This window comes from Pipistrellus kuhlii, unplaced genomic scaffold (assembly GCF_014108245.1).
Source record: "Pipistrellus kuhlii isolate mPipKuh1 unplaced genomic scaffold, mPipKuh1.p scaffold_m20_p_27, whole genome shotgun sequence".
Lineage (NCBI taxonomy): Eukaryota > Metazoa > Chordata > Mammalia > Chiroptera > Vespertilionidae > Pipistrellus > Pipistrellus kuhlii.
Genome location: NW_023425526.1, coordinates 7,199,794 through 7,224,276, shown reverse-complemented (window position 1 = coordinate 7,224,276; position 24,483 = coordinate 7,199,794). Strand labels below are relative to the sequence as shown.

General features: G+C 51.3%; 2 protein-coding genes across 8 annotated transcripts in view; one reads left to right on the top strand and one right to left on the bottom strand.

Annotated features, from left to right (window-relative positions):
• The first annotated feature begins 1,698 nt into the window (after positions 1–1,698).
• Positions 1,699–7,608, top strand: RPL31 (ribosomal protein L31). 3 transcript variants are annotated; one of them, XM_036454012.2, is made up of 5 exons: positions 1,699–1,719; positions 2,473–2,579; positions 5,226–5,351; positions 7,348–7,460; positions 7,540–7,608. In XM_036454012.2, exons 2-5 carry the CDS (start codon positions 2,473–2,475, stop codon positions 7,569–7,571), a joined length of 378 nt encoding a protein of 125 aa, XP_036309905.1. In that variant the 5' UTR covers positions 1,699–1,719; the 3' UTR covers positions 7,572–7,608. The 3 variants fall into 3 exon arrangements, with proteins under 3 accessions (XP_036309905.1, XP_036309903.1, XP_036309904.1); XM_036454010.2 differs by lacking the exon at positions 1,699–1,719 and adding an exon at positions 2,055–2,178; XM_036454011.2 differs by lacking the exon at positions 1,699–1,719 and adding an exon at positions 2,347–2,368.
• A 739-nt stretch (positions 7,609–8,347) lies between these two features.
• The window catches only part of TBC1D8 (TBC1 domain family member 8), an 86,521-nt gene continuing 70,385 nt past the window's right edge, over positions 8,348–24,483 (bottom strand). For 4 of the 5 annotated variants that reach the window (XM_045587299.1, XM_036453939.2, XM_045587298.1 and 1 more), the window contains 5 exons: positions 20,666–20,906; positions 20,191–20,256; positions 10,433–10,522; positions 10,160–10,257; positions 8,348–9,433 (listed from right to left, as the gene is read on the bottom strand). In XM_045587299.1, the coding sequence (XP_045443255.1) occupies positions 8,963–9,433; positions 10,160–10,257; positions 10,433–10,522; positions 20,191–20,256; positions 20,666–20,906 (966 nt within the window). In that variant the 3' untranslated portion in view covers positions 8,348–8,962. The remainder of the gene's footprint in view (positions 9,434–10,159; positions 10,258–10,432; positions 10,523–20,190; positions 20,257–20,665; positions 20,907–24,483) is intronic. The other variant, XM_045587297.1, reaches the window with a different exon arrangement.

The window sequence follows — 24,483 nt, the reverse complement described above, 5'->3', positions numbered from 1 at the left end:
CAGCGCTTTTGGCGCAGTGGACAGAGCGCAGGCCTGTGGAGGGAAGGGTCGCGGCTTCCATTGGGGTCCAGGGCACTTACCGCCCTTGCAGGCTGGATCCCTCCCTGCCCCCTCAGGGCGCCTGCGTGAGGCAACCAATCCAAGTGTCTCCCTCACATCCATGTTTCTCTCTGCCTCTCCGGGGCCTTTTCCACAAGCCCCGAGAATCAATGGAAATATACCCTGCCAGAGGATTCAGATAGATGAATGAATGAATGAATGAATGAATGAGGAACAGCTGCACACTCTTAGTGGAAATCTGACAGACATCTGGCTCTCCTTGGTCATCTTCATCCCATGGGCACACAGCGCCCTCCGTACTCACCCTCAACTCTGGGCCCACTCTGACTGCCCGGGTCCGGTCTCTAGGAAGAAGTTGGACCGGTCCAGCTGAGTCTCCCCGGGGGGAGCTCCGAGAGGCAACGCCTGGAGTCCGGGCCCTTAGCCAAAACTGCCTGGGTCTGCCCCACGGCAGGAAAGCCCCCCATAAAGCCATTTCCCCTCAACTGGTGGCTTACAGGGTTGTCTGAATAGACTGGGAGGTATGAAGGGTAGCTAACATCTCTCATGACATAGTGATGGGTGTAAGCTGTGGTTTGGTTTTGTGCTGGTGTAGTCTGTCACAGCAGCTGCCTGGGAGGGTCTGGAAAGTTCTAACATTTTAGCATTATGCTACCCTGGATGCCAGACAACTAGGGCTAGGGCACTGCCATGTCAGGCTGTGCTCGCTAAGGAAGCCATGCCCGCCTAGGCCTTCTTGGCCAGCCCTCCGGCAGTGGCCCTGAGCTAGTTGGTCTACCAGGTCCCCCCTTTTTGTTCACATTCAAGCATCAGGCTGGGCACAACCCTCCTTGTCCCCACAGTCCAGGACAACAGTGTTATAGCTGGTGAGAGGGTACCAGTGTCTGACCTGTGGTGTCACACCGGACCTGGGCTCAGCAAGCTTGGTTTCCGTTTCTGGCTGGGAGAGAATTCAGAGCCAAGACTGTGACTGTAGGAAAACATTTATTTGGAAAATCGGCGATAGAAGCAATTCCTAAAGGAAATGGGCTCAGGAAATAAGCTGTGGAGGGAAAAAAGGGCCCTGGGGGCTGGGGAGTGAGGAGGACATGGGAGCTCGCCTTGGGGACAGCGGAGGGAGGTAGAGGAAGAGTCAGGGTCCTGCTCCCTGGAGGGAGGCGCTGTGTCCTAAGGGCTTTAGGGGGCAGACTTTGGGGAGGTCCCAGGGAAGATCTCAGTAGGACAGTCCGCAGCTTTCCTGGTGTGTCCTTTCAGGGTCACGGTCTCCACCATGGTCAGCACCAGGGCAGGGGTCAGCACCAGGGCAGGGTCAGCACCAGGGCAGGGTCAGCACCAGGGCAGGGTCAGCACAGGGCAGGGTCAGCACCAGGGCAGGGTCAGCACCTGGGCAGGGTCAGCACCAGGGCAGGGTCAACACCAGGGCAGGGTCAGCACCAGGGCAGGGTCAGCACCAGGGCAGGGTCAACACCAGGGCAGGGATCACTTGTCTGGTTTTGCTGCTCTTCTGGGCCTGGAGCTGAACTACAACTGAGGCCCAGATGTTACCTCTGGGAGGAAGGTCAGGGGTCAAACCACAGGACCTGCTGGGGAGGAAGGTGGGCGAGGGGGGGTCCCCTACAATTGATTGCTGATTCCCAGGACCTGAGCTTTCCCGCCCCGGTGACCAGTAGCTGCCCAGGTCCTGGCTCCGTTCACGCCCGTTCTGCTGTGCCCTCAGCCCTACCCCACTCCGTAGCCCATCCGCTGAGCGTCTGAGGGCCCCGCAGCCCCTCGGCGGGCCGCAGCCCGCACGTGGCCAGGAGGACGGTGCACAGGAGAGCGCCTCCCGAGCCTGCCCGCCTCGGGGCCCAGGCAGGTGCGGCAGCCTTTCCTTGCCGCATCCTCGTCAGGAAGCCAGGTCCGCTACCAACACCTCCTCCGGGACGGCACCCGCGGCACCACCACCGGATGCGCCCGCCCGGAAGCCGCCCAGGCCGGCTCTCTTTGCCCGGCACGCACAGACGTCACTGCCCCGCCTCTGGCTGCGCCTCCTCCCGACGACCCGGAAGTTGTACTTGCGACCCGGAGTTTCCTCTCCCACAATACCCTGCGGTCTTTCTTTCCAACTTGCTGGGCACGGTGCGTTCGTTCGCTCCTTGGTCTCCTCCATCGGGCTCCATCCTCACCCACGGAGGCGCCGCCCGGGCCGGCGGGCTCTCCTAGGCTGGGCCCGGGCATCGGAGTCCCGGAGGGGACCCCGCCCGGCGGGAGGGCTCGCAGCCTGGAAGAGGGGGCCTAGGGCCGGCGCGGGCTCTCGGGCCGGGGCGCGGTTGGGTGGAGGCTCAGCTCTGCCCGGCCTGGGGCTTCGGGCGCGCGGGGCGGGCGGACGTGGCCGTGCGCGTCCTCGGCTCAGCTTCCCTGTCCCCGCTGTAGATGGCTCCCGCAAAGAAGGGTGGCGAGAAGAAGAAGGGCCGCTCCGCCATCAACGAGGTGGTGACCAGGGAGTACACCATCAACATCCACAAGCGCATCCACGGCGTGTGAGTCCCCCCGCGGCGGGAAGGCCGGCTGGTCCGGAGCTTTTCTTTAAAACTCCGTCTGCTCCAGGGCCCGAGAGGGTTAGGGTGTCCCGCTGGAGGGACGGCGGGGACGCGAGGTTGAGGACGGGTCCTGCGGGCGCCTTCGGAGAGCGGTGCGGTGCGAGAGAGGGAGCTGTTTAGAGCCTCGGGCTCGGGGACCTGGGCCGGCCGGGCGCGTGCGTCCGGAGCAGGGACCCTGGGCCGCGCCGTGCTGGTTCTGGCCCGCACACGGACGGGAATTGCACGAGGTGAGGGGAGGAACCTGCAGGACCGTGTCGGCGGGAGGACTCCTGCATTGTGGACTGGCCGTGTAGTGGAATGTCGGGAGCAGTTTTTAATGTTTGACTTTATCCCCTGGGGGTTGGTTTTAGTTCTCAGATTAGGAGGTTTCCCGCCTCCTGCTTACCGCTGGCAGTAGAGAGCAGGCTTGCATCTTGCATGCTGTTCCGGAGTGGATCTAAAAGCAGTTACAGGGCAGACAGAGGACTCGGGCACCAGCCTGTGGCGCAGGATTTCTTGCACTTGTCTGGGCAGCCTCGCTGGGAGAACGCATTTTTCCAGGGTCTCTCTCAGATGTGCGGCCTCGTGGGCACAGGGCAGCTGTCAGCACTGCACTCCCAGCCTAGGGGCACCCTGGCCTCTGTTCCGGGTCTCTAGATGGCTTCCCTGCCTTCTTGTGCATTGATGTTGCTTCTGAGTAACCGCGGGCCCGGCCCACCACCCCTTCACTCATTTTGAGCTTTATTCCTGCCAGGCTCTTGTGTGCTGGGCACTGCCAGCGGCCCTTGCAGGTTTAGCAGGGGATCCAAAGGCCCACTTTCGCAGTCCCTTACAGAGGCTAGACACTAATATTTGGGTGTAAATGGTGAAATGTGCAGAGTGAGAAGGGCTTTGCTCTGCAGGCCACCCCCGTAGTGGGACATTTGAAAAGTAAGGTGGCCATTGCAGGTGAGCGAGTTTTTCAGGCATTTTGTGCTTTGTTACAAAAGTGGTACTAAACCCTTTCCTTCTCTAGCTGCTCCTCAGTCATTGTTGAGTCCCAGGACAGTCCCTCAGTCTGTACGTGGGTGTTGACATCGCAGACGCCATTGCCCGGCCCTCCCTGTTTCCCTGGCGAAGGCACATGCCCTCTGTGCTCTCCCTCCCCCTGACCCAGGGCCTGGGTCCGGCCAGTCCGCTGTCCGTTGGTTTGCAGCGCCCTCTCCTGGTTCCCTTCGCTGCCCTGGTGTGTCCTCACCTCCATTGGCTCCCATCGGCCTCAGTGGAGTCCAAAGTGTTTGCTGTGGTTCCCTGTGCACTGCCACTTACTTTCCTGGTCACAGGTTGGGGGGCTGGCTTGTGTCGCCCCAGCTCATCCCAGCGCTCTGCCTTTCCCTCATCTACTTCCCTGTCACACTTGACATCAGCTGGTGCACTGGAGGGTCAACCACGTACATGATGTGGAGAAGGATTCTGCCCCTCGCTGATGGTTCTGGTGGTTAGGTTTGTAAGGGGGTGGGGCGAGCTTGCTTGTAGAAATAAATAACCAGGAGCTGGTGAGCATGGAGGAAGGAGCGGAGACAGGGTCAAGCGGCTGTGGGGTGAGTGGGGAGCCGGGTTTTTTGTGGGTCACGGAGCTTATTGAAGGCTCCGTTTGCTGCTCTCACCCCATCCAGGACGTTTGCCTCATCTGCCGGGAAGGAGCGCCTCTCAGGCTAGCCATTGACAGGCCCCTCTGAGGATCACGAAATGTTATTATTTCAGAGGGCCAGGGGGAGAGACAGAAACATCAGCAACTCTTACTGTTCCCTCTGCACCCCACTTGGAATGGCCCACACGTGTGTGACCACTTCTTCCTGTCGTAAAGTGTTGCTTTTTTCACATCTTCAAGTAAAAGCATAACATTTAAATGGGTGCCTGCATCCTTATCTAAACAGCACCTGAAGGTGCCCAGGAGATGATGATGGTGCTGGCACCTCCCCTGCAGGCCTCTGCTCGGCACAGACCAGGTCAGGGGAACTACATTCGTGCTGAGTGGGCTCCAAAAACATGCTCTGTGAAGGTGTGGCAATCTGCTTACCATGTCCTGCGGTGTACAGTGTTACGTTTTATGTTCAGGTATGTTCCAGTGGCATTCTTGGATCATAGTCTCCAGAAGGATGGAGTCTGGAGGTGCTTTTGCTGATCGGGAACGGGCTGGCCATTGTGATGTTAGCATTGTCCGGTCCCGTGCAGAGCCCTCACCCCGTCACTGAGGGGGCAGTTCCTGTTCCCCAGCTGCTGGGCATGAACGCTGGTGGGAAAGGATCTGCCTTGTTAAAGTTTGGTTTAGTTTTTTTGTTTTTTGTTTTTTAATTGATTTTTTACAGAGAGGAAGGGAGAAAGTTAGAAACATCGATAAGTCATCGATCAGCTGCCTCCTGCACACCTCCCACTGGGGATGTGCCTGCAACCAAGGTACATGCCCTTGACCGGAATCGAACCCGGAACCCTTCAGTCCGCAGACCATGCTCTACCACTGAGCTAAACCGGCCACGGCAAAAGTTTGGTTTAGTTTTTATGAAGCTAGGACATGCGGTTTCATTTTGTGCCCCTTTAATTCACTTTTTACTTGTGTTTTAACCTAAGGGGCTTCAAGAAGCGTGCCCCCCGGGCCCTCAAGGAGATCCGGAAGTTCGCCATGAAGGAGATGGGAACCCCCGACGTGCGCATTGACACCAGGCTCAACAAAGCCGTGTGGGCCAAAGGAGTAAGGTGTGTCTCACCAGCTTAACCCACTCCTCCGCTCAGATCGCTGATCATATCCAACGTGGTGAAAGGGTCGTACGCAAATTGACCCTAACGGCTGAACGACTGCCTGACCAGTCACTGAGGCGCACTGACCACCTCAGTCCCTTTTCCCGGCGCAGGCTCCCATTACCTGGTGGCGGGAGGGAACCGGGGTGGGGGTGGGCGGCGCCAGGGCGCCCTGCACAGGGCAGGGCTGGCCAGCAGGCAGGAACAGCCCACCTCCTGCTTTCTCCCGGCCAGCAGGCTCAGCTCCCAGTGGCCATCGGAGAGGCGTGGGGCCGGCTCCAGGCAGCTGGGGAAGATGGCCATGGTCACAGGCCAAGCTCAGATTTCGTGGCTGGGCCTCTAGTGGAATTACAAAGAAAGAGCGCGGCAGCGATTCAGGAGGGTGGTGACTGCAGAGAAGCCTCAGGATGTGGCGTTTGTGATGAGACCCGTGGGCAGCAGTGCGGGTGGTCAGCATCGCACAGAGTGTGATCTGGGAACAGGCTGATGGAGGTAGAAGTCAGACGGGCAGGAGGCGGATCAGGGGAGTCTTGTGGGTCATGGCAAAGAGTGGCTTTGTCTCTAGAACCCACTGCAGCCCTGGTCTTCAACCAGAGGCGACTTTCCTCCCCGTCCCGGCACATAGTTGGTATCACTGGTGGGGCTGCCATAGGCCAAGGGTTCCGGAAACATCCTAAAATGCACACGGCAGCCTCCACAACAGAGTCACCCAGCCCCCACGGAAGGAGAGCTTAGAGACCCCTTATAAGCAGGAGGACGTTTCGCTGTGAAGGACGATGGAGGTGCCAGTGTGGGATGGGACCAGCTAAGGTCAGTGAAGTAGCAGGGGCTGGTCCGTGGTAGGAGCTGGTGGAGGACTGGGTGGCATCTGGGTTGCGTTTGAGTGGGTGACAACCCCTGAGAGCAGCCTGCAGGGGGCGCAGTTAATATTGATAGTTCAGCAGAAATGTGTCTACCCGTGTTTCCCCAAAAATAAGACCTAGCGCATGGAAAGACATCCCCTGAAGCCGAGACCGGTTTGGCTCAATGGATAGAGCGTCGGCTTGGGGACTAAAGGGTCCCGGGTTCGATTCCGGTCAAGGGCATGTGCCCTGGTTGCGGGCATATCCCCAGTAGGGGGTGTGCAAGAGGCAGCTGATCGATGACTCTCATCGATGTTTCTAACTATCTCCCTTCCTCTCTGTACAAAATCAATAAAATATATTAAAAAAATGTCTATACTACCCAAAACAATCTAAAGATTCAATGCAATCCCTTGGGAAAAAAAAAAAAATACATCCCCTGAAAATAAGACCTAGTGCAACTTTGGGAGAAAAAATTAATATAAGACACTTACTTTCATGGAAACAGGGTAACAGGAGCTGCCAATGACAGCTCCTTTGAGATAAGTGCGGAGTGGTATCTTAGCAGCAAGAGAGTCCCAGGTTTGAGGACCCTCACATCCCCAGAACAGTGAGAGGAGGGACTGCATGCCCGAGCAAGCAATGCACATTTGCAACCCTCCTGTGTCTGTAGAGGGGGGGGGGGGGGGGGGGGGGGAATGGTCTCCAGATTTACGTTTTATTATTATTATTTTTTAATATATTATTGATTTTTTACAGAGAGGAAGGGAGAGGGATAGTCAGTCAGAAATGTCGATGAGAGAATCATGGACCAGCTGCCTCCTGCACTCTCCCCCGTGGGGATGTGCCCGCAACCAATGTATATGCCCCCGACCGGAATCGAACCTGGGACCTTCCAGTCCGCAGACCATGCTCTACCACTGAGCCAAACCGGTTTTGGCCAGATTTACGTTTTAGACAAAGCCCATCACCGCGCCGTCTGCTGGTGGCCGAGGACCTGGCAGGCTGGCTCATTCTGCATTGGTCCGGTGTCCTGCGGCTCCCTGTCAGATTGGAAGCATGTTACAGAAATGTCATGACAGCGTTGACCTGACCAACATGTTTCTCATTAGGAATGTCCCATATCGTATCCGGGTACGTTTGTCTAGAAAACGTAATGAGGATGAAGATTCACCAAACAAGCTGTATACGTTGGTCACCTATGTGCCTGTCACCACTTTCAAAAGTAAGTCTCGCGCCACGCCACCACGCTGCCCGTGGGGAAGCCTGGGGGGTGGAAGGTGACCTCTTCTCTCCTTTTGCAGATCTACAGACCGTTAATGTGGACGAGAACTAGTGCTCATGGTCGAATAAAGTTATACAACTGCCTTGGAGGTTGGTTTTCTGTTTCTGACGGCAACGTAACGTTTGTAATCTTAAAGTGGTCCTCAGTGACCTGGTCTTTGTATAGTTTCTTTAATGCTGTCTCTGCCCCTTTCCCAGCCCTGGAGTTTCCGAGTGTTCAGACAGGCCTACACAGGGTTTTCTAGGTAATCTGCCGTGTAGCCTGGCTTTCGGACCCTGCAGGTAGTTGGACATTGGAGGTGCAATGGTTAGTGCTTTTATGGGCATGCTTCATTGATTCTAAAAGAAACATTTTCCCAGAAACTGGCATGTAGAAGAACTCAATTCCCATTGGCCAATTTTCAACAAACTGAAATGATGCAATTCATAGCCTCTTAGGTATAATAATGTGTATTGATAAGATATAATTGTCAAGAAGTACAGAATTATCTTCTAGAATGATATTCTGATGGGGTCAGGTTTATGTTTAATGTTCAATTAATGTTTTTGCTCACTTGTAACGGCCCCAGGAGATGTTTTTAGTTCCAGTTTACATGGGCTAAAGCTCATCCAGCCCCAAATCTGAATTCGGCTGAGAGCAGTGTTGCAGGGATGATACTGCAGTACTGTGTGTAGCACTGCAAGGGTTACAGACCGACTGGTGCACGGCTTGGACCACCAGGCGTGGGCGGCAGGAGGGGTGCGCCGTCTGCCTGTCTCTAGCCTCTGTTCACTGCGCGACCCAGACCTCAAAACTCATACAAGTGCGAGGTATAAGCAAGGAGCAAAGTTGATACAAAAATTTATTAAAAAACTTGGAGGCCAACATTAATAGCATGGTTTGTACACAACATTTTTGTAAGCAAAGGGAATACAACCAAATATATTAAATGGTTTCAATTACCAGCATTGAAACATTTGTGCAAAGAAAAAGCCAAATGCAATTGCAGACAGTGGCTCTTAGATCTGAAAAGTGAGTTTGACTGTAGACGTCCCACTACATAGTGGAAAAAGCGTGGGCGTTTCTGTCTGGGGTAGCTCAGTGCATTGGACCCGCGTCCTGTCAGAGAGCATCGCAGCAGCAGTGAATCTTACGGTCAGACAGCCTGGCGTGGCCGCGCCGCTCGGTGGGTTGCAGGTTTGATTCCCAATCCGGGCACACGGCCTAGGTCGCAGGTCCCATCCCCGGCCACCGTGTGTATGGGAGGCAGCCGGCAGCAGTGTCGCTCCCTCTTACAGAAGAACACAGTGGTGCTGAGGATTGCATTAGTTCTCCGGGCCACAGTTGGCGGTCAGGTTGCTCACCTGCACGCCCAGACTGTAGGCTGTCCTCAGGCTGAAGGACTCGGAGCTGGGCTCATGGGCTGACAGCCCACATGGTGGTGCTGCTCTGTCATGGCCAGCTCATCCCACCAAGTCACTGTCTGGCTGAAGTTCAGGCAGTAACTGGCTGTTCATCTCAGAAGTTCTGAGGCTATACTGATTGACCTTGGCATTTTCAAGTTTGGATTTAACATCTAGTGGCTTTTCAAAAAAGTTTACTAATGACTGTTCAGTCAGAAGTGAAGCTAAAATGTGTTCAAAGGAGACTGTCCAGTCGCCTTCAGCCTCCTGGGGAAATGCCCGCGGAGCCGGCGCAGTGTCTGGCGCAGTGTCTGTGTCGGCAAACACAGAGTCCCGCTCTGGAGGAGGGGCTGAGGCCCCTGGCCCCGCCCCGCTGTCCGGGGAGCAGCTCCCGGAGCTCCCGCGCTGCCCCACCTCCCCGATCTGCAGCAGCAGCGTGGTCACCGTGGCGATGGCTTGGTACAGGTCGTTCTCCTCGGGGTCTTCGTGGAACATGCTGTACAGAGTCTTACAGAACTGGATGAATTCTCTCTGCAATACAGAAAAAGTGCGTAGCAGCACAACCAGGATGGAAATATAATGCATTCTTAAAAGAATTTTATACTTTGTAGTACTCAGAGAAAGTGAAATAAAACCTTTTTGAAGTAAAATAGGAGAAAGCATTCTCTGCCCTTTGCCTCCAGAGAATTTCAGCACTCAGAAGCCTGTGCACACCTTTCAACCCACAGTGCTGGAACGTGGCACAGGAACAAAGGTTTTGGAGATCTGACAGTGCTGTCTGCTGTAGGTGTTGAAGCACCTGGAGCATACTAATTTTCCAGGGAAGACAATGACTCACCACCACCTGGGTAAATGGGTGATAGAAGAACCTTTTAAAGACATGAACCAGCCTTAGCTGGTTTGGCTCAGTGGGTAGAGCCTCAGCTTGTGGGCTGAAGTGTCCTGGGTTTAATAATGGTCAATGGCACATGCCTTTAATAAGGGGTGTGCAGGAAGCAGCTGGTCCGTGATTCCCTCATTGATGTTTCTATCCTCTGAATTCAATTAAAATATTTAAAAAAGAGATGAAGCAGTGCCTGTTTTTAAGACCTTTGAATATATAAATGGACCACATTTTCCCATTTAATTGCCACAATGTCCACCTCCCGGAAGTATAAAACCCTTTGATTATGGCTTTGGTGGTAAAGGGGCCCAGCTTAATTATTAGCTTCTGAACAGATTGACAAAAGTTAATTCTTCACACAATACAGTCCATACCTGGCTCATTTGGGGCAACTCAGTCTCAGATTTAGCTTTTTCTTTGGCTAAATCCTTAATCATCTGTTTTAGCTGTTTCTGATAATCAGAGGCATCATCTGAGACAAAGGAAACAATATGTAGTTTAAGTAGTTCCAGTAAAAGTAGATATACAGGAGGGGGGTGTGCTGGGGGCCTTGCTGGCCTTGGGAAGCAGGGCGCTTTGCTGATTCTCGGGGGCTGGGGGGGGAATGAGAGCCACTGTCCTGGCTCCTGACAGTGAAAGGTACGTGCCATTTGGTTTCCCAAAAACCAGGGGTCTGGACGTGGACAGCAGAGGGTTCTTCAGTGGTGACTGGCTGTCTTGGTCATCCTCAGTGAGGGCTGAAAAAGAGATTGAACAAGTTATTTCAACCAAAATCCAAGCTTTTTAGGTAAAGAAACTAATAGGCAAGTGAGCTAAGCCAGCAGCCTCACTCTAGGCTGCACGTTGTAGGGTCTGCGGAGCCTGGTGTGCACCTGCACTGGGCCCACAGCACAGTGATCCTGTCTCTGGTGCGACTCCCGCTGCCACTAATGGTGTGCCGTTCACAGACCAACAGGCACTGGACAGTGAGCGTGTGGACGAAGATCCATTGAGTTCATGTACTACGTACAAATTTTACACAATAAAATCTTTTTTTCTTTTACACTTTATTAAATTATTACCTGTGTACATATTTTAACATTGCCCCCCCCCATACATACCCTCCCTCCCCAGAGTTTTGTGTCCATTGGTTGTACTTATATGCATGTATACAAGTCCTTCAGTTGATCTCTTATCTCCTCCAGATCTCCCTACCCTCCCCACTGTAATTTAACGGTCGGCTAATTGCTTTACTGTCTATATCTATCTTTTGGTTCATCAGTTTATAATGTTATTATCCATAAATGAGTGAGATCATGTGGTGCTTCTCTTTCATTGGCTTATTTCACTCAGCACGATGTTCTCCAGTTCCATCCAGGTTGCTGCAAATGATGAGAATTCCTTTTTTATGGCAACATAGTATTCCATTGTGTAGATATACCATAGTTTTTTGATCCAATCATCTGCTGACAGGCAACTAGTCTGTTTCCAAATTCTGGCTATTGTAGATTGTGCTGCTATGAACATAGGGGTGCATATATCCTTTCTGATTTGTGTTTCTAGTTTCTTGGGATATAATCATAGGAGTGGGATTACTGGGTCAAATGGGAGTTCCATTTTCAGTTTTTTGAGGAAACTCCACACTGTTCTCCACAGTGGTTGCACCGGTCTGCATTCCCACCAGCAGTGCATGAGGGTTCCTTTTTCTCTGCAACCTCGCCAACACTTGTCGATTGTTCATTTGTTGATGTTGGCCGTTCTGACAGGTGTGAGATGGTACCGCATTGTTGTTTTGATTTGCATCTCAAAATCTTGAGATGGGACAATTAAACTCCCCATGTTATTTTTCTCTGAGCACATAATGCTATATAGTTCCTAACAAATTGCAAAAAGCTTTATTACGAGTTTTGAATTGCACAAAGGTCCAGTTATATCAGAACCCTAATGCACTGATGATGGAATAGAAGGTGTTACTGCCCTTTGAGGAAGAGACAATTCCTTACAAAGTTAAATTACTATTCAACTTTCCCAAAATTCCAGTAGGCAGGTAGGTATACACCAAATGGGAATGGAAAAGTCAACTCAAAAACGTGTACACTGATGTCTGGAACAACGTTGTCCCCAAGAATTGGTAAACGGACCATTGATGGCATGCCCGTGAACCTGAGGACCACATTCAGCCACACACTACCACACTGGTGAGCCGTGAAAGCAGCCAGGCAAAAAGCAAATTGCATGAGTCCCTTCTTATGAAATACTGGACAAGGCAAGTCTAGAGACAGCAGAGGACAATGGATGGACTGGGGTAAGCTGCACGGTCTGGGCTTGGGGTGATGACGTTCCAAACACTAAAAGCTACTGGGCTGCACACTTCACATGAGTTATAGATTAATAAAGCTTGTCAGGATTATGGACAGAGGATCCTCATTTTGAAGGTTGAAGCTTACTACCATGTTTCCCAGAAAATAAGACCTAGCACGTGGAAAGATAAGACATCCCCTGAAAATAAGACCTAGCGCAACTTCGGGAGAAAAAATATGACACTCTTATTTTCGGGGAAACGGTAGTAAGCCATTCACTGAGAAATCACGCAGTTGTGATGGAACAAATGTCCATAAGATAGTACCAAAGCCTTGATAAGCTACCTTCTTGAAAGATAGGTTTCTGTTTTTTCCCCCCTTAATTTCTTCTCTATTACAAAGATACAGACATTCTCTCCCAACTTTGCCCAAGACAAATTTTACACTACACAGCGAGAAGCCACTCAGACTGAAGAGAATGGTTAATAACACATGGGGTGGCTCTAGGGCTAACAATGAAAGTGGGCTTCCTGGGACAGTCACTGAGGGCAACGGGACACGGCCCCTGTCCTCAGAGCTTGGTATATGAGACAAGCCCGTTCACAAGTCACAACTGCCTCAACGCAAGAACCAGTGAACACAAATGCCATGGGAGCCTAGAGCAGGAAGATTCAAGTGGTGGGCAGTGTCCAGAAAAGGCAATAGTGACCTGGGACCAGAAGGGCAGCAGCCACAGAGCAGGGCTTCCATCCTCTCCAGTCTTGGCACAGGCACTAGGACATACTATGTTAGGGAAGAGGCAGCACTGAGCTTATGTACAATCCTCGTGTACTTGCAGCCTTTAATGAACTTCCATTATAAATGTAACCTTATTTTGTAGTCCATTCCTATCTAATAAAGAGAATATGCTAATTGACCATCATTCTATCAAAAGGTGGCTGCACCCACAGCGGAGGCCAAGTTCCCACAAGGAGCCTTAACCAGCAATCAGCAGGGACCTGAGGCTGCGCCCTGCCCTGCCCTGTGGGGCTTGACAGGGGGCCTCAGACGGCACCCCAGCCCCAGTGCCAGGCGGCCTCAGGCCGCACCCCCACCCGGCAGGGCTTGACGGGACCTCAGGCTGTGCCTCCCGCCCCAGTGCCAGGCTGGGCTTCCTCAGACTGCACCCCAGCCCCAGTGCCAGGCGGCCTCAGGCCACACCCCCTACCTGGTAGAGTTTGACAAGGGGCCTCAGGCCGTGTCTGCCACCTGGTGTGGCTTGACAGGACCTCAAGGTTCACGCTGAGTGCTGAGTCAGAGGAACTCCAGCCATGTCCCCGCTCAGCGGGGCTTGACGGGGCACCTAAGGCTGCACCCCTCTCCTGGTGCTGGGCCGGGGACCTGAGGCTGCACCCCCTGCCTGGCAGGGTTTGATGGGGGACTTCAGGCCATGCCCTCCACCCAGTGATGCTTGACATGCGATCCCAGGCCGTGTCCACTACCTGGCGGGGCTTGATGGAGGATCTCAAGGCATTCCCCTCCCCACTTGGTCTGGGCTGGGGGACCTCAGGCTACGCCCCCATCCTGGTGCCGGGCCATGGGATCTGAGGCTTCGCACCCTGCCTTGCAAGGCTTGACAAGGGTGGGACTGGCCAGGTCTGGGACTCACATGATTTTGAGACGCATGTGGGTGGGCAGGGACTTGACTTCTGGGTCCCGTGGTGTGCCCCAGACTCTGACAGGAGGAAGGTTTTCATGCCGAAACCGGTTTGGCTCAGTGGTAGAGCATCAGTCTGTGGACTGAAGGGTCCCAGGTTCGATTCCGGTCAGGGGCAGGTACATTGGTTGCGGGCACATCCCCAGAGGGGGGTGTGCAAGAGGCAGCTGGTCGATGTTTCTCTCTTATCGACGTTTCTAGCCCTCTATCTCTCTCACTTCCTCTCTGTAAAAAAAAAAAAAAAAAAAAATATATATATATATATATATATATATATATATATATATATATATATATATATAAAGGTTTTCATTTACATTTTACTAAGTTTCATCTCTGACACTTCCATTATAGAAAAGGGCAAATAGCAATACTATATTACTTCTTATAATTAATTCCCTTTTAATGTGCATGAATTTTGTGCACCGGGCCATATATATATATATATATATATATATATATATATATATATATATATATATTTCGTAATTTAAGACTATAAAGGAATTAAACATTTAAGGTTTTCATTGTCTCACTTCAAGGACTGCACAAGTTAAAATCTGGTGAATGATTTACATTTGGTTATCTGAATCTCCTTTATCTCTTATATCTGCTTTCAATACAATTTGGACTCCAGATGCATTTGCAATATTAGTCATCAAAATAATACCATTCTCTGCCCTAACCGTTTTGGTAGCCTGTGGACTGAAAGGGGTCCCTGCCTAATTGGAGAGGGTGCAGGCTGGGCTGAGGGAACCCCCATCAGTGCATGAATTTTGTGCACTGGCCCACTAGTTTAGTGATAAACTGTATGTGTGCCTTTGCGTCAGTCTTTCGGGGTTTATTTTGTTTGGGACTCTGGGAGCTTCTTGGAATTGTGTGACTGTTTTCTTCCCTATATCATTGAACTTTTCTGTCATTATTTCTTCAAACAGGTTTTCCATTCCTTGCTCAGTTTCCTCCTCTTCTGGGACCTAATTACTCGGATTTTGTTTTGTTTTGTGTTGTCCCGTAGTTCCCTTAGGATCTCCTCCTGCTTTAAAATTTTTTTTTCTAGATGCTGCTCTGCTTCGGTGTTTTTTCCTACCCTGTCTTCTAGCTCACTGATGCGGTCCTCCGCTTTTAGTCTACTGTTCATGCTTTCTGTTGAGCTATTTATTGCAGTGATGTCATTTTTCATTTCTTCTTGGTTCTTCTCCATTTCCTCTTGGTTCTTACACATATTTTTGAATTTGTTTTTCAAACTTTTTAGCAACCTTATTCCCATTTCTATAAATTCTTTCTCTGACATATTGCTTTCCTCCATTTAGTTTACTTTCTTTTCTGGTGATGCCTCCTTTTCTTTTGTATGCAGGCTGTTTCTTTTTTTCCCCATGATCGATCTTCTCAGGGTGTCTGACTATGTAGCTCTCTCCTGCATTTACTAAAGGCACAGAATACAACACAATAAGGCACACATACAAAGCATTTAACATAAATGTATCCACAATACTAATAACCACCAATAAAGGTGACCACCAGAAAAAAGAGAATTAGAGGGTTTAAAATAAAAAAGAGTGCAAAAATGATATTTAGGAAATGAAAAAAAGTAAGAGAAAGAGAATAAAAAAGAAGGGGAAAACTATTTATATGGGGAGAAAAACTTCAGTAGAACAACTAATCCAAAAACAACTACTGTTATGCCCAGACTTCGTGATCCCCAAGGACCACCAGGGAGCCGAGTCCGATGCAATAAACTAGGGGTGTCGAACTCAATCAGAGAAGGGGCCAAAATCTAAAATCCAGCCTAAATCGCGGGCCGAATGGTTTACTGAACAGTCATAAACTGTCATTGTGATGGAAACGCAGCGGAGTGCAGTGATGACAGCGCGGTGTGGGCCACACTGCAAGGCCTGGCGGAACGGATTTGGCCCGCGGGCCTTGTGTTTGACACATGTGCAATAAACAAAAGAGTCTGTACCATGCTAGCATGGGCTCCCCCACTCACGCCGGCAGCATGGCGGAAGAGCGCGAATTTCTCCCAGTCCATGGGTTTTACTCCAGTCGGTGGTGATGTCACTGCCTCGGCTAACCCTGATTGGTTGGGTGAGGGCTAGGGATAACTCCGCCCTGCGGGGCGGAGTTGGGAGCTCATCCTCGCCCCGCCCTGCCCTCTCACTAACACCCAGATTTGAATGCAAACTACAAACAACTAATAACAAGAATGTAGAGGAAAATCAGAAGGAAAAAAAGAGAAACAAACACAAACAAAAAAACCAATCTAATCAACAAACAATCAACAATAGGGGAGAGAATGAGGGCAACATAAGACAAAAAAATTAAAAAAAAAAAGGAAGAGAAAAAATTTTGGATAGTGAAGAGAGAAAAGTGTGAATAGACTTGAAGCAGGGGATTGGAAATTAGATTTTTAATAGGGTAAATAGAAGAAATAGAGAAAATCTAAAGCAGGAGTAGGTAAGAGAAACAGGGCAACAAAAGCGGAAAAGGAAGGGTGTTGGCTAAAGGTAAAGCTGAGATAGAGTAAAATGATGCTAAAAGAAAAATGAAAATAGAGTGTAGAACACAAATACCATAATAGAGAAAATAAAATGAAATTAAAAAGGTAAAAAACTAATAGTAATAATACTGATTAAAAATAATTAAAAAGGTAAAATTAAGTGAGAAACAAATTCAGTTTCTTAAGTAAAAGATAAAAAATAAAAATAGGTAGTGGTGAAGGTCATTCACTTCCCTAATGCTCTGTTTGGCACGCCTGTTTCCTGTCAGGTAGTCAGGACAGAACTGACGTTCCCTGTGTTCCACAGCTCCTCAGTGTCATAAGCCACAATCCTGTTTCAAACAGGCACTATTTCTTTGTTTCTCAGCCTGCCTGTAGTTGTATTTACATGAGTCAATCTGTGATTCTACCCCTGGGTGGCAGTGTTTCTGTATTGACATCTGGGGCTATAATTCCTCTCTATCCAGTATTTAGATTTTGTTTTCCCTGCCACACTCAATACTGGGCGTGGCCTGCCCCACAGCCAGTCCTCTGATCGCCTCCCTGCTCCAATCCCCAGGTTCCACAAAAACAATTTCCCTGCAGCCTCTGGGAGAGTCCCGCTTTGGGTGATCCCAGGTACTGGGCTTAGTAATCACACGAAAGGATTTAAATAGAAAAAAGAAGCATGCCAACTTGCAACTTTTTTGCCCTGGCACTGCACACGACTCTGCGTGTCTTTTCCCCCGGCACAGCGTAGCCGATATACTGGCAAAACTAATGGCTGCCTTTAGAGCTCCCTTGTGCCAGCAGCTCTGTGAACCTCTTCCACATTCTCAGACTTTGCTGGTTCACCTCGGATTTTGTGGGGTGCAGATTTCTTCTGAACCTCTCGATCCTGCTGCACACGTTTCTCCCTCCAGCCTGGATCGCAGACCTCACCTTTCTCTGGGCAGAATCCGACCTTTCCGTGAGAAGGTGCAGAGCTCATCTGAGCCCGTATATTCCTGCTGCTTGAGACCCGGTGTTCATGGGCTCGCAGCTGGTCCCTGGGTGCTGTGGTTGTGGGATGCTGGGAAGTATCCAAGTCTTCCTGGTTGAAAGTAAAGCCACTCTCCCCTTCAAGATGGCGTGGTTGCTCGGGAGAGATTTCAGCAGCAGTGGAGGCTGCCCAGTCAGGGGGCCTGGTCTGGCAGTCCCCAACAGTCCCCTGGAGTGTAGCTGTCCCTCACCCACAAATAGCCACTCCCTGTACGTACACACACTCCCCTTTCCTCTCTCATGCACACTCTGTAGCCTGCCTTCCCATCAGCAGTCATCTTCTCTCTCAAAAATTAAATCTGTTTAAATGAGAATACTTAAATGTATTGTGGATCTTCATGGCCTTAGCAAATTGATGTGTTTAAATGCAGGTTTTAGGGTCTGCATTCTTAAGACTTAAAAACTGCATAAAAATTAAAATATTAAATATAGCTAAGTCAAATCTATTTAACAATTTAAATTGAGAGTCACACAATAAAAGTTTTACAACCATACATATTCAGAACATTTTTCAAAATTTGATTTCCTGAAGCCATAAAGGTCTTAAATGGAGTAAGGTAGTTAAAATATGTCTTTTAGAAATAAAGTTGTAATTTGGAAATAATAATTCAATATGAAGTTGTATTGAGAAGCAAATATCAATCTCAAATGATAATTTCAAAAAACTAATAAATTTAAAGCTATATCAAGAATGAGATCTATATGTTCTTTGTACCTTTTCTATAAAGCTAAAATTATCACAAGATAGTTATTTAAAACTCAAGATGAAATAATTGAATAAAATTAAGTCAATCATGTCCTATTTAGCAATACCAGATAGAATGATTATGAAAAGTGACAATGATTATGGTAGTGACAATCTACATGAATAAAAGAGAAAGATACAAATTGACCGTACCTTCATGACACCCACCAGCCTATCAGGAGTGAGTATGCAAAACAACATTCCGCAGCGCCCTAGCACTCAAGGCCTCTGGGCAGCGTGGGACGGCGGGGCTGGGCTGAAAGGCGGTGCCGGCTGCCAGGGAAAGGAGGCCCATTCCTTTTTTTTTTTTTAATTTTATTGATTTTTTTTTTTTAGAGAGGAAGGGAGAGAGATAGAGAGCTAGAAACATCCATGAGAGAGAAACATCGACCAGCTGCCTCCTGCAAACCTACTGGGGATGTGCCCGCAACCAAGGTATATGCCCTTGACTGGAATCGAACCTGGGACCCCTCAGTCTGTAGGCTGATGCTCTATACACTGAGCCAAACCGGCAGCAAGGCCTGTTCTTGCACGAATCTTCGTGCATCGGGCTTCTAATGATGATAATAAAGGTATAACTATGAGTGTCTTCTAAGGAAACTTTTTGAAAAATAAGGGCAAATTATGTTGGCATAAATGGCAAAGAATTTCACTGATTCTGTTCACAGAGAAGCAGCAGTGAAGTGCCACAGGTGGCCGAGTGGTGGAGCAACGGCCACCGCGCAGACTGGAGGTTATGTACACGACGTTATACCTCAGCCCAGCAATGCCAACTCAAGACATGGCCCCGGAGCCCACAGCGACGCGGGGCTTCCAATGCTGGCACAGGCGTCAGTGCTAAAAGCAGTCGTCTGGCTGGCCGGGAAGCCCCGCGTGGGGAGTTCTGCCAGAGGCCCCCGCGGCACCCGGCCGCGGCGTGGCGGCCGCAGACCGAGTTCCTAACCTGCCCCACTGCAGAGGCCATGCAGCACCTGGAGGCTGCCGCCACGGCTGGCCCGTGGCTCCCAACCGCTTCCTCTGCTCCTGGCCGCCGCTGCTTCGTTTTGTTTTTTTTACAAACCCTTGTGTCCAGGGCTGACTTTCAATAGATCGCAGCGAGGGAGCTGCTCTGCTGCGTACGAAACCCCGACCCGGAAGCAGGTCGTCTACGAATGGTTTAGCGCCAGGTTCCCCACGAACGTGCGTTGCGTGAAGGGCGTGGGGGCGGCCCCCTTTCCGGCCGCACCCCGTTTCCCAGGACGAAGGGCTCCGCCCGGACCCGGTCCCCACGCGCCGGCCCGCCGGCAGGACGGCGGGGCACCGGCTATCCGAGGCCAACCGCGGCCCCGCGGCGCTGCCGTATCGTTCCGCCTGGGCGGGATTCTGACTCAGAGGCGCTCAGTCATCATCCCACAGATGCTACCACTGCTTTGACTTAAGGAAGCGAGGCCTCACACGCTGGAAAACTGGAGTGGTCCTCCAGCAGCAGCAGCAGAGGAGCCACCTGCTGCGGCCACCAGGCCTGGCTCCCCACACGTCTCCCGGCCAGCAGTCCCAGTGTGGTCCTCGGACCAGCGGGCCGGAAGCCGGGCGTCGGGCAGCGGTGCTGGCCGACCCTGAAGGCTTCCGCTGCCCACTCGGGCCAGAGCCAGGGCCATCGGCCACTGCGTGGCGCTCAAATTGCCGCCAGAAACCCTGTCAGAAACCACGCCTGGCCAGTGTGGCTCAGTGGCTGAGCCTCAGCCTAAACCAGGAGGTCATGGCTGGATTCCCAGTCGGGACACATGCCCAGGTTGTGGGCTCAATCCCCAGTATGGGGCATGAAGAAAGACTGCTGATCAATGATTCTCATCAGTGATGTTTCTCTCTCTCCTCCCTTCCTCTCTGAAATCAATAAAAATAAGTTTTCTAAAAAAGAAATATTGGTTGCTTCCAGGCTAAATGAAATTCAAAGCGAACTTGAGGCCCTGACCATGTGGCTCAGTGGTAGAGTGCCATCCCCTCCACAGAAAGGTCAGAGAAAGTTCCCGGTCAGCGTGCCTACCAGCGAGGGTGCCTACAGTAGACAACCACTGATGTCTTTCTCTCCCTCTCTCTAAATCAATAAAATAAAAAGAACTTGTGTGTTGTGCACAAAGTTGGTTAATGTCAAGGCAGAACAGAGCCCAGTGTGTCTCAGGGTTTCTCACCTGGAGGAATATGAAGCCTGTAGAGCAGTTTGATTTTCTCATTCATTTCTCCATTGTACATCGTGTCTGGGGAAAGAGCGACGTCAACAGTTCAGGCACACCGTCACAGAAAACGTCCTCCGTCCCGCGCCCAGGCCCTCTGTGCGCGAGCTGCGAAGGGTGGTGACAAAGGGATGCCTCGGGTGTGACTGCCGGGCTGCGGCAGCCTCATGCCTTCCGGAGAGGAGGGCTCGCGTACGTGGATGCATCAGGGACATGGCTCGGCAAGCCCCACCCGCCGGGGCTGTTCCCACGGAGAACAGCCCCGTGACCTGGTGCTGAGAGCTCGCCCTCTCCCCTAACGAAAGCATGCTAAGCTCCTGGGAGGAGTGATGCTGAGAATCACAAACTGTCAGACAGTCACGGGACAGTCTGCGCGCAGCGCCCGTGCGCTGTGCTCTGTCACCCCCAAAGCAACGCGCCGCGCGCGTCCTACCGAGGCAGGCGGCAAACGCTCGGAACGCGATGAGGTGGTCCGTGCTGTCGTCCAGGAGCCGGAAGGTCCGCTCGGCAAGGATCCCCGTGTGCGCCCCGCAGGTCCACGGCGAGACCAGCTGAAACAGGCGTGCAAACTGCCGGCTGTCGATGCGGTACTGCTCGGCGTAGGGCCGGCTGGGGTCGTGGCGAGCGGGCCCCGGCCGGGGCTGCTCCCAGTAGCAGCTCAGCATGTGCTCCCGCTGGAAGAGAGGCCGTAGGCCGTCACACGGCTGCAGGCTGCTCCGCACACCCGCCCTGTCAATCATTGCTACTGAATACGCAGCATCATATCCAGCAGGTGGAAAAGTTAAGCCACAGTCTCGCCATCTAACCAGACATGTAGAGTTTTCCATTGCTATCACATGAAAATGTAATTTGGACACCCTTTTTTATTAAGTTTTTTTTTCTTGGAAGTAAACATATTTGATAAAATTTATCATTTTAACCATTTTAAAATGTACAGTTCAGCTACTATAGTTTTAACTATAGAGGACATGCAGTGTTTAATTTGGTGTTTATGTAGCCAAAGCTACAGGATACAGGAGCCAGCAGCACTTGGTTACCTGTCAGAGGGAAGATGGGGGTGGGGAACCAGATGTGGGAAGAAGTCGTCTTACTGCGTACTTGTTTTATATGTTCTCAATTTTCAGTCACTTGAATAATGAACAGTTCAAAAGTTCAAAGAAACACAGCGGTATGCAAGTCTTGTTAACAGACTAAAACTAAAGCAGTCAGACTGGCCCAGGCATGGACCCCCTCCTCCCAGCTACGGCCCTCCTGGACTTCTCAGCTCACACGCGGGCCCCAAACGTGCCAGCACCACACTGCCAGCCTCCTCCATTTGGATAGAACCCAAACTGCCATTTACCATTTGGCTGTCACATCCACTGCGACCGTGTTCCTTCAGCAACCTTCGCAGAATCTCGGCAGGTAGCACGGAGGTCTAATCCAGTCCCACCCCTGAAAGCCCCGGGCACACCGAGCAGCCGCTCTGCCCGCGGAGCCCGCCCGAGAGCCCGCTATGGGAGCCCAGGACTAGCCCGCCTGCCGGCACAGAACCCAAGCGGCCAGGGGACGGGCGCGCCGGAGCCGCCTGCCAAGCACACAGGTTCCCGCGGAGAAAGTGCGGGCTCCTGCGGACGGACATGCTCAGCCTGCGCAGCAGTGAGTGCGGAGAGGCAGCCGCAGGAGTGCGCATGCCAGACCTGGGGTGGACTTGGGGTCCCAGCTCAAAGCCCTGCCGCTGCCTGGCCTGGGGCCCGAGCCGAGCCCTGTGGGCGGCGTCTGGGCGTCCCCGGCAGCCTGCACAGAGCTAACATGAGACAGAAACGCCCTGAGCGAGATCCGTCCGCCCTGCAGTGAAGGGAGCAGCCACCTTAAAAACAAGGAGGAAGAGCTGTAGCTAGTGATTCAGAACAATGTTCGTGACTGCCAGCCGGTGTGGCTCAGTGGCCGAGCGCCAACCTATGAACCAGGTCTTGGTTTGATTTTTGGTCAGGGCACAGGCCCGGGCTGCAGGCTCGATCCCCAGTGTGGGGTGTGCAGGAGGCAGCCGATCAGTGATTCTCTCTCATCACTGATGTTTCTATCTCTCCCTCTCTGAAATTATATATATATATATATATAATATTCATGACAAAAAATTGCAGGCCATAATGTGCCCATAATCTTGCTTTTGTGTGGAAAAGGATGAGCCTGTGTGTTTGCAGAGTGATGGTCTGAGGCTAAAACCAGGAAGGAACTGGCCGTATCCCGAAGAGTCCTTCCTGGACAGGCCCAGGCTGCAGGTGCAGATGGGGTAAACCTTTTTTTTTTTTTCCTGAAAACTTTTATTTATGTTTTGTCAATGGTGAAAGTAGGTATACCTTTACTGCCTTTATTTTAGTTTTTATTGAATTTTGAAAAGTTTACCAGAACATGATTTAAAAGACTAACTGCTCTCTTGGGCCTAATAATTCAGCAACAGTGAACGGATGGAACTGATGTTAAGAGGAGCAGGGGGAGGGGACCCAGGCCTGCCAGGTCGCGGGCTCCCAGGAGTGGCCCAGGACACCGAGCGTGTCTGATGTGGCCACATGTGCCGGGGGAGACGAGACTCCCGGAGCAGTTCTCTGCCCGAAAGGACTGGAGGCGCATGTCAGACCCGAACGTGTGTGATTGGAAAGACTGCTTCACCCAGCGAGGGGCCGAGGCGGCATGGTGCCAAGTGGAGTAAGTCGGACAGAGAAAGACAATACCATGTGATCTCACTCATATGTGACTAAAAAACAAAAGCAGCAATGAACAACAGAAACACAGTCACAGAAAAGAGTGCAGGTTGTGATCCTGGTGGGGTCAGTGGAGCAATTGGTGAGGGTCAAAGGGCACACTGTCAGCTACAAGTGCACACTGGGAGGTAATTACTGCTTAGAGACTGTACCGCACTCTGTGAGGGATATCTGAAAGTTGCTAAAAGAATAGATCCTAAAAGTTCTCATCACAAGGGAAAACATATTGTTTTCTTGCACGCATGTGTGTGTATGTATATGTGTTTCTATGAGAAAGTGTTAACTAAACTTACTTTGGTGATCTCTTCCCAGTACGTGTAAGTCAAGTCCTTCTGCTGTATGCCTGTTCATGTCAATCTAGAAGTGTCCCTCCAACCATACAACCGATCGCTATGATGTGCACTGACCACCAGGGGCAGATGCTCAAGCAGGAGCTGCCGTGATGTGCACTGGCCATCACCACAGACCTGTCACCAACAAAGCAACACTCTGCTTCCCCCAGGTGGGACACAGTTCCCGCCGCCAACCCAATCGCAGCCGACGCTGCCAAGACCGCATGGTGCAGAATGCCCCGGCCGGAAACAGTCACTGTGGGTGCCAGGTAATGACATCATGTAGCAACACCTGGCTTCCTCTCCTTAGCAGTTTCTTCAGCCCAGAAACCCAACTGCAAACATTTTACTGTTTAACCAAATGTTTGTGAAGCATTTTCATGTACCTCATCTCATTTGATGCTCACAGAAGCCCTGAAGTAGGTAGATAGGAGACTGGGTAGAATCCTATTTTCTTCTCATTAGCCAGAAAACCAAGATTTAGAAAGTTTAGAAAGTTGACCCGACTGAAAAGAAAAAATGGTGGACTTTGAAAATGACTTCAGGTTTTATCACTGTGTAGAATATAGACAAACACTGCTGTAGTTAAATATTTTACCCTTTGTTCTCCCTGCATGATTACAATAACCAGTTTCGTGTTGATATTTATGGCTGTGTTGCTGACAATTACCTGAAAGGGAAGTTGGGGTGCTTCACTGAGCTGGAAAAAGTTTAGCTACATCAGAAAGTAAATTTATTCTATATACCAGAGGCCCAATGCACAAAATTTGTGCACGGGAGGGGGGTGTCCCTCAGCCCAGCCTGTACCCTAAGTGGGATTGGGCCTAAATGGGCAATTGGATACCCCTCTCACAATCCAGGACTGCTGGCTCCCAACCACTCTCCTACCTCTGCCTGATTGCCCCTAACCGCTTCTGCCTGCCAGCCTGATCACCTCCTGATCACTCCCCTGCCAGCCTGATCAACGCCTAACTGCTCCCCGGCTGGCTTGATTGCCCCTAACTGCCCTCCCCTGACATCCTTGTCACCCCTAACTGCCCTCCCTGCTGGCCTGATTGCCCACAACTGCTCTCCCTGCAGGCCTGGTCTTCCCCCAACTTCCCTCCCCTGCTGGCCTAGTCTCCCCCAACTGCTATCCTCTGCTGGGCCAGTCACCCCTAACTGCCCTCCCTGTTGGC

Coding starts and splice junctions, on each gene's coding strand:
- RPL31 (XM_036454012.2), top strand. CDS start 2,473: ATGGCTCCCGCAAAGAAGGGTGGCGAGAAGAAGAAGGGCCGCTCCGCC. Junction 2,580..5,225: donor CACAAGCGCATCCACGGCGT/GTGAGTCCCCCC, acceptor TTTTAACCTAAG/GGGCTTCAAGAAGCGTGCCC. Junction 7,461..7,539: donor GCCTGTCACCACTTTCAAAA/GTAAGTCTCGCG, acceptor CTCCTTTTGCAG/ATCTACAGACCGTTAATGTG.